Here is a 23290-nt window from a genome sequence, read left to right on the forward strand (position 1 = left end):
CTGCGCTCCTGTCTAGCCAGCCCTGTGTTTTCTCTCGCGCGACCCCAAGAGATGTTTCCACGGGGGCTGTCTCCTTCCTTCTGTCAAGCATCGGGTTCCCGGCCACGCACCCCGCTAGGAAGAAAATTTGGGTAATTTCTGATAAGCAGAAGCTTTGAATAGCGGGTGGTTTTTTTCTCTTTCTAGCCGAAATCTCGTGCGAAGCCAAAAGGTCTTCTCCGGATCTTGAGGAGCGAGAGAGCGCCCTCCAAGTGTCCGCGACGTTCCCGTCTTGCGGTGCCCGCAGGCTTGTCTTTGGTTCTCTTCTCCTTTCCTCTCTTTTCTTGATTTTTCGCCGCTGGCTTTCTCCCCTTGCCATCCTTCTGCCGAGGTTCCCCCTCGCGTCTCCGCCCAAGGCTCGCCGCTGCATGCTGGAGATTGTGCCCTCGAAACCGGGACGCTGTCCCTTTCTTCGCTCCTCTCTCTTCCTGGGGTCACTTTTGTGCATTTTCTGGGGCAAACTTCCGTGGCTTTTTCCGCTTTCTTCGCGCGCGCTCCTCCTCCGACATCCCGTGCCTCTCTGCGCGACTTCAACGTCTCTGAGAGCGCCGCTCGCTGCTCGCCCAGCCTCCTTCCTCGTCTCTCCTCACTTTTCGCACGCGCCCCTGCACCTCCGCTTCCCTACTTCGTCCGCTTCGGCGTTCTCGACTCAGTTTCGCTCGCCCGATAGGCGACTCCTCGCAGACTCGTGCCCAGTGTACGTACACCGCAGGGCTCTCTCCCACCTCTGCACCATGGCGGTCAACGGCGACGTCTCGGCTGCCGCGACGGCGGACGAACAAAGAAAGGAGGAAGTCGCCTTCCAAAAGCTCAAGGAGCTCGGCATCGACTACACAGTAAGACAGCCATGGACGCGGAAGTTGACTTTTCGCCCGGCGTCTGCTGGGCCGTCTGCCACGCTCTCTGCAGAATGCCGTGCCCTGTGCGTGATCTCTCTCGGCCTCCACAGGGCGTGTCATCGCCCCTTCGCTCGTCGCCCGTCCCCACGCGTTTCTTCTGTTCTCGCCGTCTCTCGTCTTTTAGCGTGTGGATTTTCTTCAGCTGTCTCTAACGGAAGTCGCAGAGGAGGGAGTCGCTTCGAGTGTCTTGCCTCAGGAACCTCGCTCGCCGTTTGTGTCTCTCCGCCGCCGCCCCGAGAAAACAGTCTCCCGATGCTTCTCGAGACTGAGGCTAAGGGCCCTCCACGAAACACGTGAGGCCAACTCGACTCAACTTTGACGCATGTCAGAGGCGCAGCTGCGCCGACAGGGCCGACGAAGAGGATCTTTCCCATAGTTCGTTGTTTTTATTTTTTTGTGGACTTTTTCAGGTTCACCGCCATGACTCGCACCTCATGACGGTCGAGGCGATGCTGAACGCCTTGTCGCTCAAGGAGGGCCTCGTCCTCGGCAACCTGTTCCTGAAGGACAAGAAAAAGGGATTCTTCCTTGTCACGGTTGTCCACGTAAGCTCGCATCTCCCCCCGGCGTCCTCTGATGATGCGCCTGCAAGGGCACATGCGCCAATACATCCATCCATATATGTATTTGTATCTGAAAATTTATTGCTGGGTTCGGCGTATCTATTCATATTTGTGCACACAGGTTTACCTTTGTCTCGTCGTTTTTACAGTTTTGCGTTTGCATATGTGTGCTAGCTCCCATGATGGACTGAGTACGCAGGTGTGTGTGATCCTGCGCAGCTCCGCCGGCGCTGCATGCGCGACGCGCTAAATTTCCATGGCTCTTTTCTAATATCTTCATTTTTTTAGGATTCCCCCACCCCGATGAAGGGCATCGGCAAGTTGCTTGGTGCCACGAACCTGCGATTCGTGGACGACGAGTTGCTCGCCCCGATGCTCGGAGTCGCGAAGGGCTCGGTGACGCCGCTGGCGCTGATGAACGACGCAAAGTACGTGAGAGATTTTCTGGTTTCGCACGAGATCTGCCTTCTCTCCGTGTCCCCCAAAACCGGCGGCTCTCGTCTGCCGGTTTTAGCGTATATGTGTGTATGTATGTATATAGCTATACGCCTATATATCTATCTATACGTATACATGCATATATGTATGTTTGTACGCATACGTGTATGTACATATATATATGAACGTATGCATGTATGTATGTATATCTGCATGCATATAGATATATAGGCATGCATGGGGTGAGCTGCGGAGTGTGTGTGCCTGCTTTTTCTTCTTCAGGAAGGAAGTTACCTTCGTGCTCGACAGGAAGCTGAAGGATTCTCCCGACAGCGTCGTGTTTGTGCACCCGCTGCACAACAAGGCCTCCGTCGGCATCAAAGTCGCGGATCTGCTCAAGTTTGTGGAGTCCTGCGAACATCCGGTTACGTGGATCGACTGTGAAGGTAAGTCTCTCCCTCGAGCGGGGTGCGCGAGTGTTGCGCGTAAATTTGTTCTTCAAGTCACTTTCCACACTCACACTTCTCTCTCCACACGACGACGGATCTTTGCATCGGAAGAGAAGCGTCTTTCGCGCTTTGACAGAGCAAATTTGAGCGAATAAGAGTTCCGTCAGAAAACGTCTGCGGAGGTCTGAAGGCCGCTCCAGGCGCCGCTCCGCGCTGCAGACAACTTGCATCTTGTAGAGCGCGTGGGGCCCTCAAAATCCGCGTGCGGCTCCGGTCTCTTCTTCGTGCCGGGTATTTTCGACTTTTTATTTTTAAAAAATTTTTCAGAGGCCGTGAAGCTGGCCGCTGCGCCTGCGGCGGGCGCGGGCGTGGGCGCTTTGAAGGCGAAGGCCGCTGCTGCGCCGAAGGACGCTGTGACTGACTCGAGCATGCTGGGCGTCACAGTGAAGAAAGCCGAGAACTTCTCGGAGTGGTACACTCAGGTCAGTCCTCAAGGCTTCGGATTCGATTTCCACGTCTATTCCACCATCTGCGAATTCAGTCTTCGTCATGCGTGGATGCCTCTATTATGTCTAGGCGCCGATCGCTCTTTTCTGTTTGCCGCCCCCTGTACCTCGGATATTCTACCGGCTGCGTCTTCTCTCTGCGGAAGGTGACCGGCGTATAGGCGCGCGCAGCTCGTTCTGCCTGCCGCGAGCTTCGGAGATACGCAGCGAGGCGCACTTCCCTCGATCGAATCCCACGTGGAGGGCGACGCTGTGACCTGCGGGGAGGAGGCCTCCGGGCGTAGAGAAGAGACGCCGAGGCGTGCTGCGGATGCGCAGATGGACATGCTTTATTTAGCCTTGTACGAACTGTCCCTGCGTGACTCGTCGGTTCATGTTAAGGAGTCCTTTGATTACATCGTGTCCTCTCGCGGGCACCACGTTAAGCAGCGTGCTTGCCTCCACACTTCTCTCTGTCGGGAGTTCTCTGTCGAGCCCCGTAAATTCCGGCCTGCAGAAATGTGTGGGATTGCGCCGTGAAATCAGGTCATCGTCCGCAGCGAGATGATTGAGTACTACGACATCAGCGGCTGTTACATCATGCGCCCGTGGGCGTACCACATCTGGGAGAAAGTGCAGCGCTTCTTTGACGACGCGATCAAGGAGATGGGTGTGGAAAACTCGTACTTCCCGATGTTCGTCTCCAAGGTAGATTCCGCCACCTCAGATATCCACACTTGCTACAGTAGGCCTGCATTCCCCTGAGCCTGTTCCCATTTTCGCGCAGGCACACTCGGACATGCAACTATGCATGCATATAGGCGTAGGTAGATGCATATGTATGTATATGAATGCACGTGTATGTATGTATGTATGTATGCATGTATCTATGCACGCATGTATATATGTATCATGCATACATACGCAAATCTGTCTGTATGCGTATGTATGCGTGTGAAGTGAGGCGTGCCCCTGTGAGGCCGGAGTCCGCTGCGGAAGTGGAGGCAAGTCACCACCCGACCAGGCCGCGCATACTGTGTCCCAATTTTAATTTATTTATTTAGTGTGTCTCTGCATGCGCGGCGCTGCCGTCTTTTTTCACAGCACAAGCTCGAGAAGGAGAAGGATCACGTTGAAGGCTTTTCGCCGGAAGTCGCCTGGGTGACGCACTACGGCGACAGTCCGCTCGCGGAGAAGATCGCGATTCGCCCGACCTCGGAGACTATCATGTACCCTGCGTACTCGAAGTGGATTCGGAGCCACCGCGACCTACCGCTGAAACTTAACCAGTGGTGCTCTGTCGTCAGGTAAACCCTGGGAAGCTGCGTCTCAAGGAAAAACTGTAAACCCTAGACGCGTTGCACCCAGAGGAACACCGCGGCCGTGCAAGGCGGATTTACGGCCTCGTCGTTTCTCGTCGAGCTTGAGGCCCGCGCAGACGCGCGTTGACAGCGAGGAGATACTTTCTCCCACGTGGAGTGCATGGAAAACCTGAAACTCGCGCGTTTGATTGACAGTTGGTGCCAATATACAGTCACTCCGTGTGAATAGGGTCTAGGGTAGGGTATGGTAATCCACTTCGAGTACGCAGGGTAGAAGACTAAAGAAGCAACTGTTGCACGCGGCATCCTGGATTCCCATCCTGCTGCTACCTCTCCAGCTAGACGGTGAGCACTCACCCGAGTGGAGGCCGGCGTCTGTGTCTTTGCAGGTGGGAGTTCAAACAGCCGACGCCGTTCCTGCGCACCCGCGAGTTCCTTTGGCAGGAAGGTCACACGGCACACGCGACTGAGGAGGAGGCCTGGAAGCTCGTGCTCGATATTCTCAATCTCTACGCGCGGTAAGCTTGACAGACAGACCCGAAACGATCGACAGAAATCAGAGGGCGCATCACGCGAGATTCTCTCGGCGCCCACCCTCGCCCAGCTGGCTTCAGCCGAGGCACGCACTCCGCGAAATGCCTCCTTGTTTGCCGGTAGTGACCGCGACGACCTGACCGGATCGCGCGCGTCGAGTCCTGACTTTTGCCCCGATTTTGTTTTAGTCTCGGCGTGCAGCAGCGCGCCGCAGTTCTTTTTCTAGGAAGTCAGGCTTCCGCGAGGCCTGCAGCGAGCTCCTACCACGTGTGTCTGCTGCCCACCTCTTGTATGCCTCGCTGGGGCTGGTTTTTGTGGCGCGCGTTTTCATGCAAAAGTCTCCTTTCTGCGGTTTCTCAGCTGGTACGAAGAGTGCCTGGCGGTCCCCGTGATCAAGGGAGAGAAGTCTGAGAACGAGAAATTCGCCGGAGGAAAGAAAACGACGACGATCGAGGCGTACATCGCTGAGAACGGCCGCGGTATTCAGGTGAGACGCAGCAGACTAGAAAACGAAGAAAGACCCAGCTTCTGCGCTCTTCCAGTCGCCTTGGAACAAAGGGATGCGCGCAGTGAAGCAACAATTCAAGCTTATATCCAAAGACGAATATATGTATAGATATATGGAGGTGGTGAGAAACGCCTATTCCTTCGCCCCCGCCACTACGCCAGGCACATTCTCGTAAGCTTTCAGAGCTGAGCGTATATATACATATATATGTATATGCATATATGTATGTATTTATATACATACATGCATACGCTCATGCATCTGCGCGCGCTGTTGCGTTTGCTGCGTCGTAGTCCGTGGACGGCCTGATAGACGTGGTTGTGTGTGTCTCTTTGGATTCTCTCTGTTCTTTTCGAATCTTCCCTGCGTGTTTTCATTGCACTACTCCTGTCCTTTTGTCTATTTTTCGTCACTCCAGGCGGCGACGTCTCACTTGCTCGGCACGAACTTTGCCAAGATGTTCGAGATCGAGTTTGAAGGTTCGTTTCACGCAGAAATTCGCCCAGTCTGTTGCTGTTTTTGTGGCTGGAAGATCGAGACACTAAAGTGTTCTGTTTTCTTTCCTCGCACAATATCAATGATGGCTACAGTTTCCAAGTAAACACGACTACACCGATATCGAAATTCGCCACTTTTAGCTGTCTTAAGCACCCTCCATTGGGGTGGCGGCGTCTTGCAATCTTACGGGATAGTTGTCTGTATCTCATAACCGAGTCATCTTCAGTATTCTAGGATTGTGTCGTCTTAGTTTATTCAACTGCGTAGTTCTGTGTAGGGCGAATGCCACACTTTGCATGCAGAGAGCTTGAACCACTTCGCTGTGAACAGGCGGGTCAGCGTGCTGAGCGACGCAGAGCGCAGGCGTCCACAGTCAATGAGAGATTGGCGCCGATGTTCAGGCGTTTGTGGATGGTCGACGATGTGTTTTTCTTTTTAGATGAAGAGGGACACAAGCGCCTGGTTCACCAGACCAGCTGGGGCTGCACCACGCGCTCGCTCGGTGTGATGATCATGACGCACGGTGACGACAAGGGTCTTGTGCTGCCTCCGCGAGTTGCGTCGGTTCAGGTCATCATCATCCCCATCTTCTTCAAGGTACAGCTTTAGCTTCCGCGCTTCACAAGATGGAGTTTGGCGCCCGCATGCGCATACGCATTTTGTTCTACATCCCTAGGTGCCTGTGTCTTGAACCACGTATGCGTGCGTGTCCATTTTTGTGTCTGTTTCTCCACCAGAACTCTGCACGCATCTGTCATCCCCGTTTTGTCGGTCGACTACTCCGAAGAGGCATCTTGTTTCTAGTCTATCCAGCTGAAGGCTTTCGGCGAGTGCGGTTTTCGGGATCAGTTTGTCGCGCCTCTCGGGGGTTCGGTTTCGCGTGCGACTTCAGAAGTCTGCGTGCTGGTGTCGCGTGTGCGCAGGATGAGAAGATTCAAGAGATCACGGCTAAGTGCAACGAGCTGAAGGCGATGCTCGACAAGGTCGGCGTCCGCACGAGAATCGACGACAGAGTAAGCGGCCTGCGAACTCGAGAATGCACCAGATTTTTGAGCGATAAGCAGACAAGGCCACATGCGAGACACCGCGGATGCACGTCGCTGAGAAGGCGAACGGCACGGAGAAACAGGGAAAGGCAGAGAGGGGGAGCCACTCAGAGATGCCTTGGCATGGGTTCCGGCTGAGCGTTCGGGCGGTGTTCTTGTCGCACTGCGGAAACTGATTCCCCCCCCTCTCCCCCCATATATCTGTCTACCGATCTACCTATATATCTGTATCTATCTATATCCGTATTTAGTTATCCATCTCTCTATCTACAGAGGCACACGTGTATGTGCACACATGCCCAGTAAGCGCCGTGGGACGGGGATTCCCACCCTGTGCGGGGTTTCTTTCTGCGCGAGGCTGCTGTGCGTCTGCGGCTCGCCCTCGGGAGTCACGCTTCCCGTCCTAGCCGCGGTCGCTAATCCTGTTGTCGCGCGCTGCAGCCGAACTACACGCCGGGCTGGAAGTACAATCACTGGGAAGTGAAGGGCGTGCCGCTCCGTCTGGAGCTCGGGCCTAAGGACTTGGCGAAGGAGAGCGTGCGCGTGGTGCGGAGAGACACCAGCGAGGCCTCGGAGCTCTCCTGGAGCGCTGTGGTTGAGAAGCTGCCTGCGCTGCTCGAGGACATCCAGGCGAGTCTTTTCAAGAAGGCCAAGGCGGTCTACGACCAGGGCGTCGAGAAGGTCATGACCTTTGACGAAGTGATGCCCGCGCTCAACCGCAAGAAGCTCATCCTCGCCCCCTGGTGCGAAGACCCCGAGTCGGAGGAACAAATCAAGAAGGAGACTCAGAGACTCTCCGAAATCCAGGTAACGGCGAAAAAAAACCTAAAAACATGCGCCACCGCAACGGGGATTGCATGTGAAGCCAGCAGCAGGCTTGCGACGCGAGGCTCTTGAAGCGGCAGCATCGCGAGAGGCAGAGGCACTGAAGGCGTGACACCGAGGGAGACGAGACGGTTTTCAGCTGGCAGCATAGACGCGGATATTGGAGAGAAGAGGAGAGAAGATTAGGACGCACGAGTATGTGTGTTAGAATCGGCTTTATTTAAAAAAATATCTTTAAAACTACAATCTATTCGTATATTCATTCGTTTTCAAGCGAGGCAAGAGCGAGTGCCTTCGGCAGTTGACCAGCGCACAGAGCACGCGCCACGTTCGTATCATTCCAAGAGTCCTCGTCTGAAGGAACTCTTTGTCTGTGAGCCGGCAAAGACCACGTGTGAGAGTTCACTTTGATTCGTCGTCTTCGTCCAGGCTGCGCAAGCTGGAGCGGACGAACAAGTGATGACTGGCGCGATGAAGACGCTCTGCATTCCGTTCGAGCAACCCCCGATGCCGGAGGGCACCAAGTGCTTCTTCACGGGCAAGCCGGCGAAGCGCTGGGCGCTGTGGGGCCGTAGCTACTGAGCGATTTCGTTTGTACCAAGGCACGCTCGAAGCTCCCAAAGCGAGAGAGGGGGGATGCCGACGAAGATCCTGCCGACGCGCGCGTTGTGAGCCTTTCTCCGCCCTCGCGCTTGCATGCGGGAAGGGCGCGTGCAGATGCCGCGGCGCCGGAAGAGCGAGAGCGGCAGTTTTGGGATGGGCTTTTGTCGCGGCACACTGGAGGAGACGGGGGACGCAGGCGACCGCGCGGCTTCGGAGGCGCAGGCGTGTGCATACGTGCGTGGGGGAGCGAGAAAGGGACTTACATGCTTCGCTATCCATCTCCAGAGTTAGGCTTCCGGATGATCCTGCTCGTAGGCCCCGCTGATCGCAGGATGATGCGGACACCTTGCAGCGGATGCGATGCGCCTTGGGCGTCTAGACGTGTATGCACAAGTACCCACGTGGGTCGCAGAAGCCCCCTAAGCCACACACACACATCTGCATTTCAGGTACGCACACATGCTGCGCGCGCGGACGAAGGTCGCAGAGAAGCACCACACACGTTCAGTCAACCAGGGGAATCGAGAATTGAGCGTCACAGACACTGTGTGAGGGTGACGCATGTATGCAAATGTAGGTACATATACCCCCACGCAGATACATGAAAGGCTGCTTTCTAAGTCGAGTTCGCGAGTGCGGCCGCGAGAGGCCCTGTGTCTGTGGAAGAACGGCGACAGGAAGCCGCAACGAGAGGCGAGACGCGTTTTCCCGCGTTCCTGTACCTCGTTTTGCAATGCGTTTTGTTTTTCTGCCTCGTGCCCAAACCCGCGCGGAGTTTTCTACCGAAGAAGCAAGAAGCGCGTGTCTGGAGCCAAGGGGGGCCCCCTGTGTTTCTGTCTTTGTTCCGGCGGAAGAGCGTCTGCGCAGCTGCCGTGGATTGTGTGGAAGACGCGAAACTGTCCAGCCTCCTTGTTTCTCTGCGGCGTATCTCCAGTCTCTCCTCGGCTCTTGCGCGATTCCTTTTCCACGGCGGGAGGTGACTGCGCGTCCTGTACCGAGCTGTTCATACGACGCGCACCTACACGCAAGCAGAGTGACAGACACGAGTAGCCGACCCCCAGACGTGAGACTGGAGAGATCTCGCGCGAGCTGTCTGTCTCAGCGTCCCTAGGCTGAGAGGCGAGGCAGGCGCAACCGCGTGCGAAACTTTCACCGCTCCACACGTCAGCATATATTCAGAATTTAGAAATGTATGCATATATATACATATGTATGCGAACCGCCTAGGCTAACCATGTTCGCCGCCCCTGCAACTGAGGCCTTTTTCAAGAGGCCTCTCAGTTTCGGCAGCAGCTCGACTGATCAAGAGTTCTGCTGGGCGACAGAGGAGGGGGAGAGCCGCAATGCCCTCGACCGGACCGCGGCTGCTGTGAAACCGACAGAGAGGAAAGACGACTGCGGCGTTGGCGTTTACATGCAGAGAAATCACTCCGCGCAGCGGTGGGGGCACGGCCCCGCTCGTTCTGGACTTCGTTCACACGCAGCACGATGGAGAAACTGTGGCTTTTCGAAGCAGCCGCTGCCGACGAGATGGCTGCCCAGTTCAGACGCGCTGGCGGCTTCGAGTGTTAGAAGTCTGCGCGGCGCGCACCGCCTGGACTCTGCACGCGCGCCAACTGGGGTACAGTGCCCTAGCGGATGCAAATGAAATCTCAAGCATCTCGCCGTAGAGCGGAACTTCCTTCATAGCGCAGCTGTCAAGCGACACGCGCTGTGCGGCTACGATGCCCACGCCGCATGGCGTCACTCAACTTCGCCCTCTCACGCGAGCGGTAGACTCGCAGAAGCAAACAGTCACTCTGAGCCCTAGCTGTCTCCCGACTCTCTGTTGGGCTCCGGGCAACCTAGCCCAAAGTTTCGAACGTGCCTCGCCAGGCGTGACATTTTAGACCTGCTGACTGGCCTGTGCTTCTCAGACCCTTCTAGTCGCTCGCCGTCCGTCCCCCGCCGTTTCTGGTTCACTACAGCCTCACACCGGCGTCTCCCCGTCTCTCTTTTGTGTGCCGCCTCCGCAGAGCTTCGTCGTGGGTTGAGAACGCAGATCACGAGACGATCGAAGTCCTTAACCAGAAAGGGCTAGTTTCTAGGCGCCCTGCGCTCACGCGTTGGCGGCGAGAGACTCGTGGACCCCCGTCCCCCCTCTCTCCGTTTCCGAGTGTTTTTCTCCCTTTTCCTGAGGCTCTTGCAGAGCGAAGGGACACCGCAAGGCGGTGAAGACGTAATTCCTGGCTACAAAGCGAAAAATCGGCAGGCTGGCACGTATTCTGTCAGGATCTTTCCGACGAAGTTGCAACCTCGCGAAGCCCATCTGCGGATGCTGGGTGTTGCGCGCGCCTTGGGGGGTGGCGGTGTGCGCAGGCGAGCAGGTGGCTTGCGAGTCACTGCCGTTTTTCGTGAATTTTTCCGACTTTTCTAGGGAAAGTCCCGCCTTTTCCCGTCCTCAGGGTTCGGCCTAGACCAACTCGTGGGAGCCCAGCTTGAATTTTTCTCTCTGTTGTCGAGTTTTCTCTCTCTCTTGACGGCACTCGCCTGCAAACGCCTCCGCATCTGCTCTCTTCGTCCTCTCGCCGTCGCCGTCGGCGTATCGACGTACGGGCGGGGTTGTCTCTTCTCTCTCCTCCGCCTCTTTCGTTTTTTTTTCTTCCCGTACCGCTTTCAGGCGGCCTCCCGACACGGACGCGTCTGCTCTACTCGATTGTGGTAAGTTGCGCGGATAAAAAAAACTCGCAAACACGCTGCCATGGTGCTCGCGTGCACAGCTTGTTGCCTCGACGTCGTCCAGGAGATTGTACAGAAAGGAAATGGATGAGAAAAATAAGAAAGCAAAACGCCGGGATGGGACGGGAAACCCCTTCAAACGGAGACGACAGGGTGTGAGCGGACTTCCGCTCTCTGCGCCTCCTCCAGCTACGTACGACAGGCGCGAAACGGTCGCAGCTCTGTTTTTCATGGCGGATGAGAAGCGGCGTCATCTCACTCCCCCGTTATTCCCTTCCTCTATCTTTTTCGTGTTGATTGGTCTTTCACTCGATTACAAACCTCTGCCTGGCGGCGACGGGCTTGCGCAGGTCTTACGCACTGGACTCCTGAGCCGTGTGCAGCAGCGCCTTTGCCTCCACTCCCCTCTCTCCAAGCCTCCGCGTGGACGCATGGAACACAACGGATACAGCTTTCTTTACGTTGAAGACGATCTGAAAACTCGCGCGCCACACACGGTGCGGCAGGCTCGTCTGCTGGGTTCATCAGGGGAAAAACGCGGGCTGCACGCATGCGAATCGTCCTCACCGTGCGCCGTCGCCTCGTGTGCAGTGAGGCGGTGTCAAGGACGCGTTTCCGCGTGTAGGGGAAGCCCGCGCGAGCTTGAGCTTCCCCGGCTAGGAGAGTGCTCGACATGTGTTCTTCTCTCTGCTTTCTACAGACAGCTGCTGTGGTGCGTGCGTGCGTTTTCTCGCAGGAGTCCCCCCCCCCCCCCCGCAGCCGGCAGCAGGCGCTTCTAGGCGACTCGAGCACCCTTTCATTTCTTCTGTCATCTGGACTTTTTCGATCTTTGTCTCTCATGTTCTGTCTTCGACGTCCTCTTCCCCTGCGTCCTCTCCATTTTCTGTGGGCCTTCCGCTGTCTCGTCGTCGCTCTCGAAGCTTGTCGCTTTCGTCGTCTGCCGGTCAGGTTCTTCTCGGCTGCGTCTGTTCGCGTCTCTGCTGCGCCTCTCTCTTGTCACGCGTCGCCTGGCCAGCGCGCGGCTCGCAGGCGCCTGTTCGCCGTCGTCGCTGCGTTTCGTCGCCGTCTTGCTCTCCACTTTCTGCAGCTGCAACTCGCGCAGCTTCCGCTCTGTCTAACAGCCGTTTCACCTCCTTCTGACGCCCGGTTTTGCGCTTTTTTCTCGCGGCGGACGCGATGGAGTCTCTGAGCTCTCCGGCTCGCGCGCGGGCCTCGGGGCGGGCCTCGGGCTTTCCGCTGAGCGGCGAAGACGGCCGCGAGGAGAGACAGTCAGCCAACCCGGCGGGGAGCTTCGCGCCGTTCGCCTCTCTGGGTCAGACGCAGCGCGGCGCGAGTCTTGGCGAAGGTGAGACGGGCGTCGGCGCGACGAGTCTCGAGAACGGCGACGGCCGCGACCCTGCGCGCATGCAAGACGAGAACTTTGCAAACATCTTCGTGCACTTCCTCCAGACCTTCAAGCACGAAGACGAAGATGAAGACGCAGACGAAGAGAACGCGCCCTCCGCGATCGCCGACCTGCCGGCCGAAATCGCAGGTGAGCGACCGGCTGCCCCCCCGCGAGGAGACTCACCAGATGGGAGGGAGTCCATCGAGCGAGGGCGGAGGGCGCGAGAGGAAGAAAAGAGCCGCGAGGACACCACGGAAACAAGCAACAGACTGAGAGAGCGAGTGCGCGCGAAGAACGACGAGGAGACTCGGCGCCGCGGAGGCGAGACTGAGGCAGGGGCAGAGGGCGAGCGGAGTGGAGAGTGGAGACATCGAAGCGCACGGAGGAGCGGGCACTCGCTGAGACGGGACGCGAAGAAGAGAGCGAACTCGCAAAGAGAGAAAAAAGCGAGAACTGTGTGCGACTGGGTGCGGCCGTGGGGTAGCTGCGTCACCAGTTCTGCGTGCGTGTGAAGCGGAGCCTGTCACTTTCCAGTCACAGGCTGTCGATCCAAGCTGGCTGACGCTGCGCCTGGGAGAGAGGAGGAAGAAGACATGAGAAGATGGAAACGAACCCGGTGGCGCGACCGCTTCGAGTTACCAGCGGGGACGGAGGGGCGTGGGGGGGAGAGGAAAGGGGGGCAGCTGGGCGGAAAAAAAACTGCGGTCTTTTCGTCTTCGCGGCTCATGCTTGCTTGCACAGTCCCTGTCTTCTCTGTTTGTCTGCAGAGGCTTACTACATGCGCGCCATGGCGCGTCTGATTCGCGAGTCGCAGGGGAACCGCACGCTAATTGTTCGCTTGGAGCACGTCGAGAGCTGGCAGCCGCAGGGCGCCCCTGTGCAGGACGCCGGCATGCGGCTCGCCGAGCACATTCGCCGCAACTACATAAGGTAAAACTCGTTCTTTCCCGCCGAGGCAAATGCGAAGCAGATGCTTCTTGCCGTGGCTCTGCGCTCGCATTCGCCTGCCCCTGTCTCCTTGCGGTGTCGGCGAGGCCCAAAGATCGACCAGACAAGCTGCGAGGACGAGACCTGCAATTCCGTTTCTCTCCAGATTTCTCCGCTAGTCAACCAACTGTTGTCCCTTCCGTATGGCATACCTATCTCTGTCAATACGTCTACCTGTATCTACTTGTGTCTATCTATATGCACGCATATATCTGCATGTGGGCGAATGTGCGCATCGCTGGCGCGAGCGTCCGACACAAGAGGCGGAGCTCTTTGTGGCTGGTGCGTGCTGCTAGCTCTCTGAGGTCAGGTGTGGTCTAATTCGGACTTTGAAAATCGTTATTTCAGTTCTCTTCTGGCAGCTGCGAACTCTTTCCTACCTCATCAGCCGCAGGACGCTTTGCCACATTTGCCGTGCGTCTCCTTTCTCATTGAGTTCTTTTCAGAATTCGAGGCCGCCTTCAAGAGTCCTTCCAGCTGCTGATGGAGAAGCTCGCCGCGCAGATGAACGCGCCGCAGTTCTCCTACGTCCTGCAGGTCGTCGGCTCCCAGAAATACGTGTACGAGTGAGTGAAAGGAACACAGAGAATGCCAAATGGCTAGAGAGGCGCTGCAGCTGGACGGGCGCAACGGAGGGCGCAGAGGAGCAACACCAACGTCGAGTTCCCGCGCGGCTGCCTCCCCCTGCCTCGAAGCGGCCATGATGAGTTCAGCTCTTCGGAACGTTTCATATCCACGAACCGGTCGCGCCTCCGCGCGTGGGTCGCCCCTTGGCGAGAGCTTTTTTTGGGCCGCGCTTCCCCCAAGCCTGCTCCCCTGGTTGACACGCAGAGCCACACCGGCTTTCTCTCTCTCTCGTTCTGCGCGCGTGACCGTTCGCCGGGATTGAAAAGGCGCTCGGCGTCCAGATACGCAGTCGACACAGCCGAGGCAGCTGCTTCTCTACGAGGCCCAGCGGGCGCGCATGCGTCCGCGCTTTGCTGTCGTCTGCGCGCGAGGCCTCTGCTGCCTCGACCGACTTTGAGTGTGGTGGCTGGGTTATGACGAGTCTGCCTGGTCGGTTTTCTGGTTTTTTTCTCGCAGAATCGGGAGTATTCGCTGCAACATGCTGGGAAGCTTGTTGAGCATCCGAGGGCAAGTCACGCGCACGACAGATGTGCGGCCAGAACTCCTCAGAGCGGCCTTCAAGTGCCTCGAGTGTGGCTCCATCGAGCCCGATGTCGAGCAGCAGTTCAAATACACGCAGGTGAGCAAGGAGATCCATGCAGTAAACGGCGCACCTAACTCGCAGATGGACTCGGTTCCATCCGCCCGTAGTTCGGCTGCCCTTGTGTCTATCTCACTAGTGGTTCCTGGGTTAAACAGTGTCATCTGAGGCTGCATTGTTTGTTGCGAGCTTCCGCGTGCTCCATGTCTTACAACGTGTCCGGAACGTCCACTGTACGCAGGGTCAGCAACACATACATATACGTATATACATATACGTTAGCATATAGGCATACGGGCATGTGCATATATATATATATATATATGTATTACCCTGCTAGAGTATTTTTTTTCGATACCGAAATGTGCGTTGAGTAATGCATGATGTTTCTGTCCTTCGCGTGTTTCTGTCTCGCAGCCGCGTCAATGCCACGGCGTGAACTGCAACAACACGACCAACTGGGAGCTCCTGTTTGAGCGCTGTCGGTATGGTGACTGGCAGAAGATTCGCTTGCAGGAGCCGTCGAACTCGTCCTCGACCTCGTCGGCGGTACCGCGCTCTCTGGACATCATCGCGAGGCACGATTTGGTGGACTCCGTCTACGCTGGCGACGTAATCGTGGTGTCTGGCGCCCTCGTGGCGCTGCCGGATCTCGCGCCCCTCATGAAACCTGCCCAACTCGGAAGGTGAGAAAAGTGCGGCGCCCGCGGGTGTCTGCTTCTGCTTTTCGTGTCTGTGGCTCGTGTACCGCTACAAATGTCTGCGGAGATTTCCCCCTGCGTCTCACCCGCTTTCTCTAAACTTACACAGGACACGAATGCGCGCGTGCATGAGTGAAATCTGTTCAAGCACCAGAGTACACACTTTGCGTGTCGTCGAACCGAGGCCCTCCCGCTTCATCCAGTCGGCTTCGCCCTAAACTCTAGGCGCTTCCCCGTGAGCTCATCGCCAGCTAAAGGAGATGGAGGAAGGAGCTCAGGTGCGCACTCGCGCGTGGAGGTGTCAGTTCCTCGCTCAGCGGGAAATCAAAACCAGACAGGGAGCAGACCGGCAGCTGGCGAGGCTGGAGGACCTTTGCGCTCCACGTGCTGGAAGCCTCGAATCACCTTTGTTGCTGCAGGAGCGATCGTCCGCGTCGCAACGAGGCGGGCTTGGGCGTGGTGCCTCTGACGGGTTTGAAGGGCTTGGGTGTGCGCGAAATGAACTTCCGCATCTCCTTGCTCGCCGTCGATGTCCAGGCTGAAAGCGAGACGAGGAAGGACTCCAGCGGCGCCCAGGAGAACCGCGAGGTGAGCTGCGAGATGTGCTGCGCTGCCGGCTGCGCCTTCGAAGACCTTAGTTCTTGTATAGCCAGGTCGACAGTGTTGCGGACTTTGTGGCGTTTTGGAAGTCGCCACGCCTCGCGTTAGGGTTGAGGCTATGTCGCACGTCTCTTTGCTACCTAGGCGGCGCTCTCCGCCTAAGGCGACCACTGAAGTGAATGCGATTATATTCGTACAGCGTGTACGCGCGTGCTGGGTTTTCAGAGATTCGCTTCCTGCCTTTCCACTGCGTCTCGCGTGCCTGTTGCCTGTCGCAACTGGATTTCGTCTGCAGTTTTTCCAAGCGTCGGACTTCCTCAACACTGGAGCCTTCGAGTGGCTGCGCGAGATCGCAGAAGATCCTCACACCCTCGACCGCCTCGCAAAGTCCGTCGCGCCTCGCGTAAGTGGAACCCGTTCAGTTCAAAAACAGAAACAGAGAAAAAGAGTGTACACGGAGTTTGCTGAGGGTGTCTGTGCCTGATAAAGAGGCGTGCGCCTGCGCCGCCCAGGTGCAGAGAAGCGCCGGCGGTCGAGCGAGGCAGCGCTTACGTGAGTCGACGAAACTGCGCGCGATGCTGCGGTGGCGTCTTTTTTTCTTTCACGGCTTCAGGTCTGGGGCAACGATGACATCAAAAAGGGCATTCTGCTCCTCATGACTGGAGGCGTGCAGAAGAGCACCTCCAACGCGCGGCTCAGGTAGGCGCTGCCGCCGACCTTGAAAGCGAGGGACTCGAGAAAGGCGACGGGGAACACACGCAAAGCAGACTCCAGGGAGAACAGAAAGGAGTCAGTGCCGAGAGACAATCCGGCTGATCGAGACTCAGAAGCAACGTATACCAACGACGACTTTGCGTTGTGTTTCTGAAAAACAGGCTGCACACGACAGCGCCCCAATGAGCATGCATGTCCAGTCATACCAGACAATACACAGATATATATAAATATATTTATATGTATACAATGACTTGTGCAGACCAAGCAAGACCCGTGGATTCCTCCAGATACGGACTTTGCTCCTGAGAACCGTGGCGTGGGTCCGCTGTCGTTTTTAGCGGCATTATTGTGGAAAGGCGCCTTCGAGGCTCACGAGCAGCTCCGCGAAGGACATGAAGAGAACGCAGTATCTATAGTGTGTATAGTTCCTGTATCTACGCGCGGTTTTGGTCGTGCGGGCTGTCGTAGTCTTGCGGAAGAGGCTGTTTTCTGTCGAGTGGTTTCTCTCAGAGGAGACATCAACATGTGCATCGTTGGCGACCCGTCAACGAGCAAGAGTCAACTGCTGACGTGGGTCGAGAGCTTCTCGCCGCGCGCGGTCTTCGCCTCGGGCAAGGGAAGCACAGCAGCGGGTCTCACCGCTGCGGTTGTCAGGTCAGTTCCAGAACGAGGGGGAAAAACCGGGAAAAAGAGGAGATTCTTTCGCGTCTCGTTCGCTCACGTCATCGGGCAGAACCGAGAGCTTTCTTTCTGGCTTCAGTGCGTGAAAGGCCTCACTTGGTCTTGCGCGTCTCGCTTGCCGTCGTAGGCGATGCGCCCGACACACGGGCAAGGTGGAAGGTCTGGTGGGTTTCCCGGCTCTCGGAGGCCTTCCGCGTCTGCGTTTCTCCGCGTTTCTCCGTTTCATTTTATCGGCAGGCGGAAATCTCCGCGTGTCGAATCCGCGCTTTCCTCTGTCTTTTTCAGAGACACTGACCAGGGCGACTTCGTGCTCGAGGCCGGTGCGCTGATGTACGCTGACCAAGGTGAGCCGAGCGGCTTCTCTATAGCGCGAAGAACATCAAATAAAAATGTTTTCGAGTGAATACAACTGTTTTTTCGTGCTGTGCGGCTGCACTCATCCGGGTTGCCGCGGAGAGCGGTATCGCAGAATACGCCATAGACGTGCAGCCACCCTACATACATGCTGCCCAAAAGTGAAATCGGGAATCCACATACATTTTTTTGTTTGTCAATTTATTTATATTATGTTCTTTTCTAGGTATTGACTGCGTAGCGGCGATGTACTACCACGGTGGGACATTATTCCTACCTACGTACCCATACATTTGTATGGGTTGCGCTGGGAGAGAACCGCGTCTATGCTAGCCATATATCTACCAGATATCTACATACATGCATACATATATATCATGTGTATCTGTACATGCGTATACATATATTTTATATATGTGTACTACGGAGTGTGATTTTGGGGGGGCGGTCGGCAGGCATCTGCTGCATCGACGAATTCGACAAGATGGACGAGAAGGATCGCGTAGCGATCCACGAGGCGATGGAGCAGCAGACGATCTCGATTTCGAAGGCCGGCATTCAGGTAACGCGTGGCGCGGCGCATGCAGACATGAACAAGCGTCACATGAAGGGATATTGCAAGCGAAAGCTTGACTTCGCGGCACGCAGTTCGGGGAACGCGGCCGGCGTGACCCAGCAAAAGGACATTCCGAGGCGTAGCCTCTTTTGTTTACCTAAACTCTAAACCCTCAATGCAGATGAGCGCTGCAGCCGCGTGTGTCTCGAAACCCGTCGCGGTTTGTGTTCTGTCTCTCCTCTCGTGTGCGTCTCGGTGTAATATCTGGCAGCTTCGTCACCTCTTTGCGTTTGTTTCGTTTACAGGCGACGCTCAATGCGCGTGCGTCGGTGCTGGCGGCCTGCAACCCGCGCTTCGGGCGGTACGATAAGAGCAAGAGCTTCGCGGCGAACGTCAACCTGCCGCCGCCGCTGCTGTCGCGTTTTGATCTTTTCTTCACGTTGATCGACGAGGCGGACGAGGAGCGGGACCGCGCCATCTTTGAGCACGTGGTACGCATGGAGACCCAGCCGGGGGGCGTGTTGTTTTCGCATCTTCGCTCGATTTTAGCGGCCGCCGCTAGGCGCAGGGCTCTCGCGAGCGGATGACGAAGGCGGGTTCCGTCGGGAGAGGCGCGACGCACAGGCGCGTTGGATTCAGAGAGAAAACTGCGTAGCGAGTCGTGCGTGGCTTCCCTTTTCAGGCATCGTATCACTTGACTGACGAAGCTCGTGAAGAAGCTCTCGCGCGACAGAGAGCAGAGCGAGCAGCTGAGATGGAAAACGCGCTCACAGCCGACGAACTGCGCGTGTACATCCAGTGCGCCCAGAAGCTGAAGCCGCTCATGACTGGTGAGTGGACGGCTGATTAGTTCTCTCCCGGGGTCGCTCACCCTGTCGCCCTACATTCGAGCAGGAACACAGGCAGAGCGCTCTCGTGCGGCGCCTGACGAGCCGATACTGGCGTCCCTCTGCAGACATGCAGCAGCTTTCGCAGGAAAAACAACCCGACGCACATCTGTCGCTGTCCCTGCCTTGTGAGTTTCCAGATGAGGCGAAGGCTAGGCTCGCGGAGACTTACGTCTCGCTGCGCCTCATGGACGGGCAGCCCGGGCTGCAGCAGAACATGCGCATGACAGTTCGTCAGCTCGAGTCTCTCGTTCGGCTCTCCGGTGAGATGGGTGACTCGCAAGGCGAAGGGAGCTGCGCGTTTTGAAATGGCCTCAAAAAGAACATGTGGAGAGCTCAGCAACCCCCGAGGCAGTGCATGCAGTCTGCACGGCTATCAGCTTCGGTGTATGCACTCCCGCAGAAGCAAGCCGTCACTCGTAGGCGCGGTCTCCACCGAGTTGGCCTGTTCTAGAACTTGCGGCTGCGTTGTGGATGATTTCCTGACAGACTGTCCGCCAGACGCAAGTCTGTTGTGGGTTTTCCACGCGCGTGCTGGGAGACGGTTGCAGGTCGGGGCTGCCTGTCGCTCCTGGGTACAATTTTTTGTTTATCCAGTTGTATATACATGCATGCATAGGGGTGTAGACGCTTGTTTAGTTTCGTGGAGAGGCGTGTCTCGCGGATGCGTCTTGGGGGGTTGGGGGGGGGGGGGGGGGGGAGTTGCGTAAGTTGCGCGCGAGAGGCTGCGTGCGTGTTTCGAGACGGCGTGAGTGCGCGCGGCTGCGAGAGCGAGGGAGTTCAGCGTGTTCCTGCGCGTGCTTTTCAGAGGCCGTCGCGCGGCTGAAGTTTTCAGACTTTGTCGAGATCGAGCATGTGCAGGAGGCGGTGCAGATCTTCCGCGCCTCGCTGCAGCGCATCGTTTACACTCGAGACGTGGTACTGCTGGACGAGTCGATGGAGAGCGAGAAGAAAGACGAAGAGGCGAGAAAGCGCCAGGACGGCGACGAGGGCGCGGAGACGGACGCGACGATGCCCGCAACAGGGGACGCGGACGCAGACGCACAGCCGAAACAAATCCGCATTTCGCAGCAAGACTACAGACGCATCTCGTCGCAGATCGTCGACTACGTCATGCAGCTCGAGCGAGAGAAGGAAGACCAAGGGGACGCGTTCACTGGCGTCAACAGCTCCGCCGTCATTGAGTGGTACGCAGAGACGCGAATGAGCGATTTCCGATGGCGCTCGAGTTCACGAGATCAACCAGTGCCTGTGTTGTGCCCCCAGCCTTATTCATTTATATTTCTTAGCATTTGCCTGCGGTGTCTGCGTGGTGGTATGCATGCACTGGGTGTGGCTCAGGCTGTGATGCTTACAGCGTGTCTTCGTAGACGTCCGTGCATGGCATGTAGTATATGTTTAGGTATATAGATTAGCGTTTTGGCAATCAGGGCCGTGTTTAGGCGCACGAGTAGACAGGCGAATGGCGTTGCCACTGTCGTCGTGGGAGACACCGAGATGCAAGCTTCGTTACATGTGTGTCTCGTTTTTTGTCTGTCTTGCGCAGGTGGCTTGATGAGATTTTGAAGTGCGACGACGTGAACGAGCTCGAGGGCTGGGCGCGGAAGCTGCAGCTGATCATCCGCCGTCTGATTGAGCACGAGGGCTACCTGGTTGTAAGTGCACACGCCGGTCGCGGGGGGGGCAAGGACGAGAACCCGGCGTTATTTTCGCGGATTCCCGTTGCTTCCATCCAGTTTCCTTCCGAATGTCGTCGCGAGCGCAGCGTTCATCTCGGCACGCACGGCCATAAGCGCGCAGGTCTGTCGCGCGTGGCGGGGGGCATCAGGGGGTGTGCGCGTGTGTTTTGGTGACTCGGCTGCCGTTGCTCCGCCGCGCCTCCTTCGCTGACTCTCTCGTGCGCGTGTGCCTTCCTGGCTGCAGGGAGAGGCGGTTCCCGAGGGCGGCGCGGACGAGCTGCTGCTGCGCGCGCATCCGAACGTGCCCGATGACCAGTTGTCGCTCCTGGCTTCAGGCACCACTGGGCGCGGGCGAGAGAACCTGCCGCCAGGCACCTTTGCCTCTTCGTTCGGCTACCGTTCGTTCGGCGACCCGGAACACGAAGAGGCCGCCGACGGCAACGCAGGCGAAGAGGGCGACGGCGACTTGCCCAGCGAGGAGTTCGACAAACTAGAGCCGTGAACGTGAACGCCGTTCTGAGTGGGCGACTCCGCTCCGGGGGAGGGGGCGGGGTGGGGGAGGGGGAAAATGGAGGGGTTTGGGGGGAGATCACGCGAGGCAGTGCGGAAGCGCGCGCAGCGATCGATTTGACGCCGCTGGACAGGCGGAAGAAGGGACCTGTGCAGGGGAACTCATGCAGAGAGACACCACGGGAGAGGAGAGAGGAGGAAGACGCCGCAAGCGAGACGAGCTCACCGCCCGCGGGCAGCCGCCTGCCATGCAGATCGTGTTAGGAGCGCACGCAAGTCCCGTGGAAAGCCGTTTTTCAAAGTGGGCGAGCTTCGCGAAGCAAGAGGAAACACGCACAGACTCTGTTAGATGTTTTCGTGGGAGAGTTCAAGGCGAAAAAGAGGGTGCCACCACAAGCTCGCCCGACCGGAGGAGGCTCATGTCTCTTTGAATGGAGGACACAGCTGGAGTGAACAGACACGCGAGAGTTCTGCGAGCGAGGCAAGTAGACGCCGCCTGTATCTGAGTGCCTCAGTTTTCTTTCACTTGTGTTTTAGAAATTCTGTGAGCCATGAGTGCGTTATGGCCGCATTTCGGTCTATCTCCGCGGGCCCGTGGAGGTGGTAAGCATGTCTCGACACCTCTAAAAATGAAGACCCTAACCTGTCAGCGAGATCAAAGGCACTGCGCTTTCTCGTGACTTCAATCTCATGAGCTTGCAGAAAGCAAACACGGACAAAGAAACGAATGCGGTCTAATCGCACCCATCTCTCTCGCCTGGTCACTCAAATGTAGTTTACAGCCGCTCTGCTCCCCAAGATACACCGAACCACACGTGCGTGGTAATACTGCGAGCCTAGATTTAGGAGCTGCTCGCCTCTAAGGCACGCTTTGGCAAAGCAGAAAAAACCCCGGGTTGCCTACGGGCCGCTGCGGGGAGTTTACACGTCTGTCTTCCCGCTGAGTGCGCGTCGCCACACTTTGCATTCAGAAGCTCACTGTGTCCGTTCGCGGTCACTCACAGAGTGAAATCGCGGCCTGGCAGTCTCTATGGAATTCGAAACGTCGCTTCGTATCGTGCCTGAAAGGTACTTTTTAGCACATTATGCTGTGTTAAAAGTAATCCCATCCAAAATCGGTGGTTTGTTAGTACGTTTGTGATCAACGTGTCAATGAAATATTAACAACGATGAGATTTATTTGGTTAACATAACAACGTAGAGGGTAAAGCTGGATTACGACCAAACTTCACACTGGCTACGTTTCACGCATACGCTGCCAAACACTCAGCTATCTCGCTTAACGCGCGGGAGTGGTGATCGCGATCGCGCAAGTCTCTCTGGCGCCTCCGGCGCTAGTCGCTGCCGCCCATGCCTCAAACAAGGTTGGGCAGGGGTGGATCTCGCCTCTGAAGTGAAGCCACGTCTTCCTTTCGGTGAGACTGTCGGAGCACTGCAGTAGCGCTTTGATGTGGGAGGCCATGGAAATCGTTTCTACTTCAGAGCCATCGCAGTTGCGCGCGAATGGGAGAGCTCGGTCGTGGGCACGGGCCGCCGGGCTGTCTATAAGGGTGAGTCAGACGTTATTCCCAAACAACCGGATCGTGTGGGCTAGGTGATCTAGTCACGTTTCATAACTACAATCAGTGAAAGCTCTTGATTTCCGTTAACGCGCAGTGCTCAACTATGGAGAAGCACCAGTGTTTACATGGAATAGATTCACAGTATCTCCGACGCTTTTCATGACCGTCACGTTAACTGCATTAAGGGTATAGTGGTGTCCAGCATATATTCGAAAACCACCATATGTATACAAGCAACTAGCCAGACTGCTGCGCTCGCCCTGTGGCGCCTCGACGGGGACCCCGTTGAGCGGCTAGAGAAGGGTCTGCGCTATCCTGGCAGTTCTCAAGAAGACAAAAAAACTTGAGATGAATTGACTAGACAGGCGCAGCCCGCGAGACTCGTGAGCGAGTGGAAGCACGCCGGAAATAACACGCGAAGCACTGGAGTCAGGTTCTGAGACAACGCACACTCTCATCCCCGCCAGAACGCAGCACAGCTGCCCAGAGAGATCGAAAAATAGGTCAACGAAAACACACGTCAACATTTCTATCG

General features: G+C 56.8%; 2 protein-coding genes across 2 annotated transcripts; both read left to right on the forward strand.

Annotated features, from left to right (window-relative positions):
• Positions 1-773: 773 nt before the first annotated feature.
• BESB_040410 (prolyl-tRNA synthetase (ProRS)) lies at positions 774-8188 on the forward strand (the record flags this gene model as incomplete). The annotated part of the gene is made up of 14 exons (XM_029362627.1): positions 774-875; positions 1349-1483; positions 1790-1929; positions 2222-2385; positions 2716-2870; positions 3420-3581; positions 3978-4180; positions 4585-4713; positions 5090-5216; positions 5656-5716; positions 6175-6332; positions 6659-6748; positions 7223-7588; positions 8036-8188. The coding sequence occupies 14 exons, from the start codon at positions 774-776 to the stop codon at positions 8186-8188; spliced, it is 2145 nt and encodes a 714-aa protein (XP_029221592.1).
• A 3915-nt stretch (positions 8189-12103) lies between these two features.
• Positions 12104-21185, forward strand: BESB_040420 (putative replication licensing factor; the record flags this gene model as incomplete). The annotated part of the gene is made up of 17 exons (XM_029362628.1): positions 12104-12461; positions 13082-13244; positions 13748-13867; positions 14385-14547; positions 14926-15194; positions 15629-15797; positions 16105-16212; positions 16423-16508; positions 17037-17180; positions 17493-17551; positions 18017-18123; positions 18423-18608; positions 18800-18947; positions 19145-19267; positions 19813-20191; positions 20551-20659; positions 20928-21185. The coding sequence occupies 17 exons, from the start codon at positions 12104-12106 to the stop codon at positions 21183-21185; spliced, it is 2949 nt and encodes a 982-aa protein (XP_029221593.1).
• Positions 21186-23290: the final 2105 nt, after the last annotated feature.

Source organism: Besnoitia besnoiti, chromosome II (assembly GCF_002563875.1).
Source record: "Besnoitia besnoiti strain Bb-Ger1 chromosome II, whole genome shotgun sequence".
NCBI classification, from domain to species: Eukaryota; Apicomplexa; class Conoidasida; order Eucoccidiorida; family Sarcocystidae; genus Besnoitia; species Besnoitia besnoiti.